The following is a 10763-nucleotide window of genomic DNA, read 5'->3' as shown; positions in this document are numbered from 1 at the left end:
TAGGTTATTTTATATGATCAGATCGCTTTATATCTTGTTACCAAAGCATCTTCAAAGTCTAACCCCCATGGCAAGGGCGTTAGCAGCAGGGCAAGAAGCACATAAGCCAGGAAGGAGCCCTTAGATGTACATGGAGGATCTGTAACTGCTGGCACAGGGTTACTAGTCAACTGGTTCTAGTTCGATGTGAAGGGAATACTTTTTGCGTAGTAGAGTTTTAATCTTATCAAAATAGATGGCTTCTCCCGCTGCTCCTGTTTATGTCGCCACCTATGCCACCCATGCCTATGCTTCTTTGGGTTCCCCTTTTTGATCATTTTTATAAAGGGGGGTGCTGCTACCCGTTAAAAAGCTTTTCGTAAAAAAAAAAAAAAGGGCATGGGGCTTGAAGACCCTACCGCATTCCGGCCCCGGGGCCCTCAATTAATTGGTCCTCTCTCTGGCACTTGAAAGTCTGCAGCACTCGAAAGCTGGGAAACGAAAGAAAGGTGGGGTGACTCGTCGCCGTCCCCCTTACTTACGCCCTATTCTCTCAACAATAAAGGTCGAACCCCTTAAAAAAATGAAGGCTTACTCTGCTGCAGCGGCCCCCGCGCTCCCCGGTAACAGGGCGTTGAGCAAGGTTTTGTAGGCATATGATTAAGCATAACGTGCATATCGCATAGTTTGAGCAATCATTCGAAGAAAAAAGATTCTTTCATCAATATTTTGGAGATATATATTCATCAGTCCCCTATCCGCCGGCCCAACCAAACTCTTAGTGTTAGCCCACATTTTCGACATGCCACCAACATTCAGAACAGCCCTCCGGGTTCAACACTTACCCTATCATAACAGATGAAGCGGCCCCGACTTGACCCCTGCAAACAAACCCTATTCCTCCTGTTCTCTGAAACTTGGAGCGGCCCTTCCGAAAGAGCATTCCAGCTTAACTTCGTCTTCATCCAACTCGATTCCCAAGAATGCAAAAGTTCTCCCGCTAACTCGTGCCAAACCCTTAAGTTAAGAGGAAAAAAATAAGTCCACTGACAGTACCTTTTTACCTTTTTACACTTCCCGTGCTCTTACAATATCTTTTATAAGAGAAAGAGACATGGAAGAGAGTTTCACCAGGTCTCCTTTTCTCTGCACTCCTGTTGCTTGCCTTACTCGGGCATTCTGCCTTAGGGCAAGCGGGTTCACTCTGATCCCGACTCAATGATAGATATCAGGTTAGAACCACCAGTCAGATAAGGGGAGAAATCCTCATCAAGCATAACGGCTTTTATCACTAAGAGAAGACATGATCTCCTGTTCAGGCTAATCAATTAACTCAATCGATTAGCGTAGATGAAGAGATTGGCTCGTTGATCTTTGATTCGAGAGTCTTCCCGGCAGGCCTAACTAGTTGAACCCCTTATGGGCTAATCCATCAGATGGCATGGTTTAGGTCCCCAGGCAAGGCGTGAACTTTGAGTTTCCTACTCACCATAGCGCTATTAGGTTGTCTTAAAGAAGTAGAGACTTCGTACGTACCAGCACTTATCTTAGTCCTCTAAGGCCAAGACCTGACTCAAAAGAAATGCGTATGGTAAGAAGATAGACTACCTCATTCTATCCCATCTTCATCAATGCTATTGGTGTGGAATGGTGATTTCCCCATCTGTCTGTAGCGGGGAAAGCCGCTTGAAGCTCAGCCTGTCAAAGACAAAGAAATATACCTTTCTAGACATCAATTTAGACATCAATCTTCTTACTGAGAAAACCACGTTTAACCAAACATATGGGTCTGAATCCATATTCTGAGAAAAAAGGATTTCTAAGGCAATAGATAGCCCAACAGAAAGAAATGAAAGATTGACTTCCTGATCGCCTTCCGAGCCCGTCAACTGACAGCTTTCATATGGATTGTTTATTTAAAAGCGACTAATAGGAGCATGCGAGTGGAGTGAAAAGCCTCCAAGCTAGTAAAGGATTGGTTCTTCAACCGACGCAAAGACCTAGCGCTTTCCCCTTGAACTGGACTTGATTCCCGCACTTAGCTTAAGAGCTAAACTGCCGAAAGCCCTTTTCTATATAGTATCATCACAGCACCCGAAAAGCAGGGAAGGGAAAGGCTTACCGAACATGCCCGGCCCTAACTGAGTTAATTGATCAATCATCACCGCAACTTTGACTCTCAAACAGAAGAGACGGAAGAAGCGGAACATTTCATATAAGCAATCACCTATGCCCTAACAGCTTTCACCGAGTCTACCTTTAGAGCGACTTGCCCTCGAGTACAGGCTAACCAAAAGCTACAAGCGCACAGTTCGGCAAGCAAAGCAAACGGGAATCAATCAAGACGCTGCATATAAAGAAGTGATCTACAACCTTCCCTAATTTCATGAGAACTCTTGCTCTTAGAAGTCAAAGAAAGCCCTAGAGCACGGAAACGGAACTATAAGTCCTAGCCCCGGAACAAGACAGATTGTCTTTGATCCTTATAACGGTTTGATAGAAAGAGCGAATAACCTGACTTGACTAAGAAAGAGTACAGGACCAAGACCGGAAAGTCACGCTTTGATCTCCTTTAGCAAGGAAAAAGCTTTCAAACGCGTATTCGCTGTTGCGAGCCGACTGAACAAGTGGATTTGATTCCTTTGCCTTCTGCCTTCCTGCTGACCTAATACCCTTCGACTATTATCCGATGCCGCTTCTCCTCCGATCAAGACCGGAAGAAGGTAGGTCAGCTCGATCTAGCTATCCTGTTTCGGATTGGACGGGGATGAAGCTAGTCTTCTCTCTGGCATGGATAGGCTTTATTCTCGCTCAGCGAGTTGCTCACCTTCCGGGGACAGATGGGCTGGGTCGGTAGCTGTGACAATAGGAGTTTCAGTCTTAGGCTTTTCTGTGTACCCAGACAAAAGGAAAGGGTAATGGTTATACACCTCTTACCACATTCACTACTTCCAAAGAACTCAAGGACTGGACGACGGAGGGACTTAGAAAAACCTACTAGCAACCTCTCCGCTTCCTATACTTAGAAAATGATCCCAATGAAGCCAATGGTGAGACAAAAGGAACCCCAGGATTGATTATTCCCTTAGGCCTATTCTCACTCCTTCAACTAAGAAATTCAAATCAGCACTTGAAGCAGGAGTCTAGCTAAGGCTAGTGCGCTATAATTCAAATGTCTTGTTCTATTCTAAGGCTCGGACGTGGAGCTGGCTCTATTAATCGATAAGCAGCGGTTGCTTACCCACGGACCCGTAAGCCTTCTAGGCAAGTGCATAAAAGAGAGAGAGGGGAGGTAGCTTCCAGAAAGATAGAGTTTTCACACAAAGGCCTTGACTCGCCTATTCGAATCCTTTTTAACTCTTAGGCCTAATATCAAAGTACAGAGGCGAAATGACTAAGATCTTGGTTAACCAGAAGATAGAATCCTATTGTTGAACTGGGGAGGCAGAAGGAAAGACATTCAGGGCTGAAAGAATGGAACTCGCTCTAAGGGAACCCCATTCGCTCAGCTGGAACCCCAACTGGATAGGAATGTACTGCGTATGGAGAGTCAACTGGCACCTTCTTAAACAACCTGCCCGGCTTTCTTCCTTCCTTTTTGTAGCAGCTTAGGGAAGGTATGATGTTTAGGGTTACTCGCTTTCGAGCAACCCTAAACAGCATCCGTTGTTAGCTCCCACTCTTGCGTGCTCGAAGGTCAATAGCAAGACCGATTACCAATCCCGGGGATGAGCTAGCCCAGCAGTTTATCTACGAGTTATATATGAAAGAATCCTAAATTGATAGGAGTTATCAAGGTGTAGCGCAGTCTGGTCAGCGCATCTGTTTTGGGTACAGAGGGCCATAGGTTCGAATCCTGTCACCTTGATGTGAGACTTTCAGGTAATTCCATATGAAATGCAAAGGATGAAAGTCAATATGATGTGACAGCTTTTGAGACACAGGTTTTGAGACAGGCTATTGATTGCTATTGAGATTTTCGATTTCTTCTCTTATGAAATTTAGATTTATAAATAGCAAACAGCTCTTCCTTCCTCTCTTTCCAGTGGTCGAAGCCTAAGATTATGAAAGGCTATGGTTGCCTTCCCAGGACGGCTAATTTTCGTTTCAATCAGCCTGGAATGCTTTTAGGCATAGGGAGGAAGTCAAATCGTGGAGTAATTGCAAGTATGGGATTTGAAATGTCCCCTCAAAAGAACTCTTTTTTTTTCTGTGGCTTGCGCTAAGAAAGCGAGTTCTTGTAGATGCATCCCAGCAAGTGAGAAATATTCAGCTGGTGTCGAGGTGCTCGCTATGTGAGAAGGAAGGCGAATCGGTGTTACAATACCTAGATTTTGGGCGTGCTCCAAGGCCAGGCTGATTTGGGAAACTGCTTGACGACTGGTTTGGAATTCAGAACTGTCATGGTGCACATTTTCCTAGCCTGGGCTTCTCATTGAAGATTTGTAGGTCTTCCTAAGTTTATAGGAAACTCGTCCTTTGCCATAACTGTATGGGGAATGTAGAAGCTGATAAAGTCAGGCATGACAACGCCGACGGTTGATACCAGGCACTGTGTGATGCAAATCCGAGCTGACTTAATTGAGTTAATTAGACTTTGTCGGCTCGTTAGTAAGGTGATGCCCCGGCGACCTGAAGATGCTAAACTTGCTCAAACTTTTGGTGTCATGGATCTTTCGGTAAAGAAATAGAAAATCACTCCTGTTACATGGCCATTCCCTTCTTCATACTGGTTTGTTATCAATTTGGATGGAGCAGCTATTGGTACTCCGGGTCAAGCTGGTACTGATTTTGCTATTCTATTCGGAACTCTCCGGGTTAAGTTATTGCCCTCTCGATGCAAGCTCACGGCAACAAAAGAAAGAATTGGTGCGAGTTCCAGTCAAGTCAGTGCTTGAAGGATTATCTCTATGTGCTGCCCTCATTGTGTCGGTATGTTATGATTACCGGCGATTCTTCTCTTGTTGTGGATGCGAAACATAGGAAAGCTGCTTATCCCATATCCGTGAAGGACACTATGCTCAGGATTTTTCAGATGCTCGGCTCGATTCTTTTGAAGGCTACTACTATTTCCTGTGAGGTCTTCGAGGTAGCGGATAGTTTTTATAATTCATATTAACCCGCGGTTAAGTCAGTGAGAAGCTAGTGATCGGTAAGGCTCTTTAGAGTTTGAGTTCCTTGACAAGCCTTCGGACAAAGCTCAAGGCAGGTGAGGTGACGGGATAGTTGCCGTATGAAGCTTACTTTCTCCTATTGCTCTGTTTTCAAGTGAAAAAGAAGAATTAGGGCAAGCCTGTGTACAAGTGGCTTTTCCGTTGACTTGGATTCTTTCTATGGTGAGTGCGAGGATCTGCAAGACCGACACCTACACCAGAACCAGCGGCTACTGCAGCAGCAACTCCAATAACAATGTTCATTGCCTTCAACTCTAATTGGCTGAAGGATCCAGTGGTGAAAAGTGTTCAAGACTCATGACTGAAGCGTTCTACTTGGTTCTTAAGGTTTTCGGAAATGTCTTATGCCGATTCTTAATTAATACATAGACCAGCGCGAGGACCTACAGCTAATAGACCTGTGCCTACAACAGCTCATACACCTTCGCCTCGAGACTCATAAATCTCTTTCACAAGAATAAATAAAAAAGGCCTCGCAAAGGAAAAAATTTAAAATTAAAAAGAGAAAGGGGAAAGAGATGTTGGTAGGGATCAGCCAACGGGGACTGCCTCATATGGGTACGGGTCATACATAAGAAAAGGGGGAACTTCGATTTCGATTGATGGCAGGCTTGTCTTTCGTGGTCAAACAATAAAAAATACAAGGATATCGAGGGGAGATTAAAGCGAGATAATGAAATTGGAACCAATTGCCTACCCGTCACAGCCGAAAGACCGGCACTTTAATAAGCACCAGTATGATCAATTGTTAGTTAATATTTGCCTGCACCAATAGAATATTTCGATTCATAAGAAGAGACAGGATTGCTAGCTCTGACTGGGACGGGAGAAAGTGTTCGCTTTCCTTCTTCCTTTCTTGATTCCGATCGTGATCATTCTTCAATTGACATTGCCTCTTCCTATTTCGAAAATCTTAAGTAAGATGGCTTGTGATGTGCCAGGTCTATTCCAACACCTTGTCTTGCCTTGCCCTATCACTGAAAGGCCCTGATGGTCACTCGTTACTGGTAACTATCCCCTCGCTCCACTAGTGGTTAGTATGAATAGGAACATGAAAGCAACCGAAGGCATAATAGGAAAAATAGCAACCAGCCAGTAAGCAAGCAGATATTAGCAAGCGCAACTCATATTACCAATTGCCATCGGGAAAGCACACAAGCAGGAATAGTCCAGCAATCGAAAAGGCACTGGTAACTATCTCCTCTGGTTAGCAATCTCTTATTCTCCTCGCTTTACTACTTATTCTTTTTGGTATGGAACAGGCACACAAGCAATAGTTAATCAGGCAGGAAAGCAATTCCAATCCTAATAGTAGGTCTTGCCTAGGTTGAACATGCAACTAAAGGGCATAGTTATGTAAACGTAAGGTTTGCTCCAGCCTATGAAAAGAAGGATGGTCCCAGATCTCTTTTACCTACCGTTAGCTTTGCTAAAGCAGTACTCCCAGGGTAAGGACAGGTGGCATAGCGCAGCCCTCACCAACGTGAGTGACTGGACACCACATCTCGACCAGCTCGTCCAAACGGTTAAAAACCTCCTCAGCGCGAAATCCTGACATGAATACAAACCATTTTTGGGTATTTCAGAAGAGCCAAAGGGCGCTCTCTATGAATTCCTATGGTCATGTCTTTATCCTCCTAAGGGTCTTGCAACGAGTCCGACCCGATCCATACTTAGTAGAGTGTTTACAAAGGTACCCCTAATGTGCTTGAAGAGCCGCCTCCGTCCGTCTCATCCGAAGAAGGAACCAGAACTGGGAGGAAAGGAAAGACAGCCGTGGAGGAGCACGAGGCAGCCGGACCTGGAGACAATGCAGAGAATCGATAAATGATCGGAAAATCGCAAAAAGATGTTTTACCCGCTTTTAGCTTGGCTTGACTACAGCCCTAAGCACAAGGAATAATCGAAAAAAGTCTCTTTGTAAGGTGAAGGCTTCTGATTTGATTAATAGAACAGGAATATGCCACGAAGATTCGAAATGATTAGATGAAGGGCCTAGCGCTTAGGCATGCAGGTGGGAACGCATGTTTAGATAGCTGAACGTGGGTGCGATCGTCATTCCTTACTAATAGAAGTCGGAGAGAAGGCTTGGGGTGATGGGTTTGAAGACAGATTAGGATTAGGACCAACGAGTTCAGTCGTTAAACGTAAGGAGTTTAAGGGCTGGAAGAAGGGGATTGTTTGCGACTAGTAGTAGCAGTAGCTGGCAACGATCTTTGACACATCTATTAGCCGAAGAGGCCTAAGGCTGGTCTCTTTCCTTTCGTACCATCCCTCTTGCTCATTGAGACTTCACTTATAGAGCATCCGATATCCAGTAAATAATAAGGGGAAGGGCTTCTTTTCGACGAAAAGGACAGAGAAGAGGTTCGAAGCGTAGGGCATTCCGGAGTCAAATAGGCGGCTAGCTGGTACTTTGTGCCTATCTCAATGAGAGCTACCGGATTGGCATGGAAGATAGAACAACGAAGGTAGCGGCAGAGATCAAGGTGCGGAAGGAATGCTTACTGGCTAGCACTTTATCTTAGACGTCTATCTCACTCTTTCTTTCACTGTGCCTATCTTGATTCTTAAACAACCTCTCCCGTCCGGTCGAGTCAGCTTCGCTCCTTTATTCGTACATCTCTTTCTCGAATGGAAATATCCCAATAGTCAAGGTAGGAAACTGCGAAGAATAGCATAGTAAAGTAGCCAAGGGAATCAACTCTCCTTCTCAGATGCGGCCTTACGAAGGCTAGGCCCCTTATTCTTGCCTTCCACTTATCGCCTTAAGCTTCCTGCTAATAGATACCTGCTTGCTTACTGGCAATCAATCTATCCTAGAATGCGTCTGTTAAACAAAGCCCTTCCCTCGCTGCTTTGTTCAGCCAACTGTCTTCCGCTCTACTTTTTATTACTTATTACTAGCGCCCTTCACTTCAACTCATACATACTACTTGACTTCCAGCTTATTCCCAAATCAAAGCTACTTGCAACTAAGAGAAGAGCAAGGTGCGTAGCTGGCTTGTTAAAGAAAGCATGGAAAGGTATCCAGAAAGCACAGTAAACGCTATGATATAGGCGCCCTCTCACCTAATACTCGCTACTAAGGATTGAAAGTAGCACAATCGGCTATAGAACTCCAGATCTACGAATAGCCGCGGGCAAGTACCTTTAACAAGCAAGTAGCTAGCTTCCACCTTACTTAACAGCAAGGCGCGAAAGCCTTCGCCTATAGCTTCTTTCTACTTCTACTTAGCAGCCCAAATAAAGTAGCCCTTTAACACACAAGTACGCTCACGCTAGTACAAAAAAAAGTAAGTAAACCACCTTCTCATGTCTCCGGACCTTCTATGAACAGGGTTTTGAACTATAGCAAATAGCCCATTGGTTGAGCTTTGCTCTATGCTGACTTAACTCTTCCTATACCTGCTCGAAGAGGAAAGCCTAAGGAGCAAATAAAGCCTTAGCCCGATCCACTTGTTGTTCGCTTGCTTTCGCTCCTCGCTTTTGTTCAATTATAAAAAAATAACCAACCACTTTGATGGAGATTTGTAGCATCATTCAAGTAAATACAGATTGAGATCGTAGAAACATGAGCTTGTAATATAGCTACACCTAATTCCAGACCGGTTAATGCAAGAACTATAAATAAAGGACCAAGATCTCCTATGAAATAGAAAAGATCATTCATACATAGCATAGTCCAAGCGGATCCACTTAAAATCTTTACTGAACTATGACCGGCCATCATATTAGCAAATAAACGTATTCCTGAGCTTAATGCGCGAAAACAATGAGGGATTAGCTCAAGGAGTACTAAAAAAGGTGCTAAGGGTAGTGGGACTCCTGCGGGTAATGAGATACTTAAAAAATGAAGCCCATTTCTTTGAAATCCCACTATAGTAATACCAAGAAAAAGAGAAAATGAGAGACCTAAAGTAATGAGAAAATGACTTGTCACTGTGAAGCTATAAGGTATCATACCCTGGGGATTACGAAATAACGAAAAAGTAAAAGTGACCGAGATGCGAGGGAAAAACTTTTGTTTCACATTTCCGGAAAGACCACCTATTTGTTCGTTTACCGGGTTTAGCACGAAATCATAAATAAGCTCTACCAAGGATTGCCAAGCATTTGGTACTGAGTTTCCTCCTCCCTTTTTAGTAACAAAATGAACCAGAAGTAGGACCAAACTGAGAGTTAGCAGCATAAACAAAGATGGATTTGTGAATGAGAAATACAAGTTTCCTATCTTCATAGGAATCAATGGGAGAATGGCAAATTGCTCAAGTGGGCTGTTGGGCGTAATCGTAAGAAACACTTTTCATTTCATCATCCCTGTAGTTCCGCTTCTTGCTCTCAAAATTAGGAAAGACTTGTCGGAAATCGCCGGTTGGCTTAGTCCAACCAAAAAAGACATGGGAATTTTAGGCGTAACATTCTTTTTCTTCTCTTACGAGATTTTGAGTGCCTTCAAAACAACTTATTCTATTTCGAAGCTCCTAAAAACAAGCCCTTCTCTTATATACGATAGCACCCGCCATGGATGATACGAGTACCTTTCTTGCTCGTCTCTTGATTGAAATGGAAATGTATTTGGCTGCCCCCCTTTGACGTTGACGGAAGTCTAAACTTTTTGGCTTTTTCTAAATATTAGATTAGATCATAGTTGAAATTATATGCTTTGGGGATCTTTGCCTTTCATCTGCCGAACTTCCCTTTTTGCAACCAGATTCGGCTTGGGGATTCCTTCAGAAAGGGGAGCTTCTCCTTTGATCTTGATTTGGTTATCTAACATTCAAGCCTGTTGGGAACTGGTTTCGCCTTTCTCATCAGGCCTTGACTTTAGGAAGTTCTTTGGAATCTCCTTTGAAGTTTCTTCAACCTGCTCCTGAGGAAACTGCCCCCAGAATGGGTCTTCTCCTGTTACCATCTGAATAGCATTGGTTTGTTCTGTTGAGGGAGGGTCCACAAAAACTGACTTAGAGAGAGTGCTGTTCCCTTCCTTAAACTGTTTTTCCACCCAATCCTTGAAGATGAAGCAATCTTCTATTCTAATATAATACTAAGTTCAGGTTGGTATGGCCCAATACTTTCATTCTCTTTCGTCTCTCGTCTTTCGAAATAACATAGATAAATAAGAGTGGATCGAGGGAATCTAATCTAGACTATAGATTGCACGAGCCTATCAATTCAATCTATCTTTTTCTTCCGTCTTTCCCCTTTGCCTAAACTTAAGGTGACCGTCATATCTGTGATCAGGACTTAGAACACGAATTCCTCTTTTCTTTGAATTCTCCTCTTTCAATACGGAGCTCGCCTATCATTCTAATACCACTGGAACAATCAGATTCTACCAAAAAGATGGAAGAGAAAGAGTTTGACAGAGAAGAAGCAGGATTTGAAGAAGACTTGGCAAGCGGGGGAATCGAATCAACCCGAACTTCTAATGGGCGTGCAAAACCAAAAGGATAGACATTACACAAGGAGAAGGGCACGCCCAATGGCTTTAAGTTAAGGGTTTAAGTAAGACTGGATTGGATGAAAACATTAATTATAATTATAAAGATTATAGAGACCGGGCATCCCAATCTTCCTAAATGGAAGAGAAGGAAATCTCTCCAAGGA

General features: G+C 43.7%; 1 protein-coding gene across 1 annotated transcript; it reads right to left on the bottom strand.

Annotated features, from left to right (window-relative positions):
• Nucleotides 1-4866: 4866 nt before the first annotated feature.
• Nucleotides 4867-10237, bottom strand: LOC116190051 (ATP synthase subunit a). Its single transcript, XM_031519721.1, has one exon. The coding sequence runs from the start codon at nt 9391-9393 to the stop codon at nt 8647-8649; it is 747 nt and encodes a 248-aa protein (XP_031375581.1). The 5' UTR covers nt 9394-10237; the 3' UTR covers nt 4867-8646.
• Between the last annotated feature and the right edge of the window lie 526 nt (nt 10238-10763).

Source organism: Punica granatum, unplaced genomic scaffold (assembly GCF_007655135.1).
Source record: "Punica granatum isolate Tunisia-2019 unplaced genomic scaffold, ASM765513v2 Contig00108, whole genome shotgun sequence".
Taxonomy (NCBI): domain Eukaryota; kingdom Viridiplantae; phylum Streptophyta; class Magnoliopsida; order Myrtales; family Lythraceae; genus Punica; species Punica granatum.
Note: the sequence above shows the minus strand (reverse complement) of the source record. Positions and strands in the feature narration are given on the sequence as shown.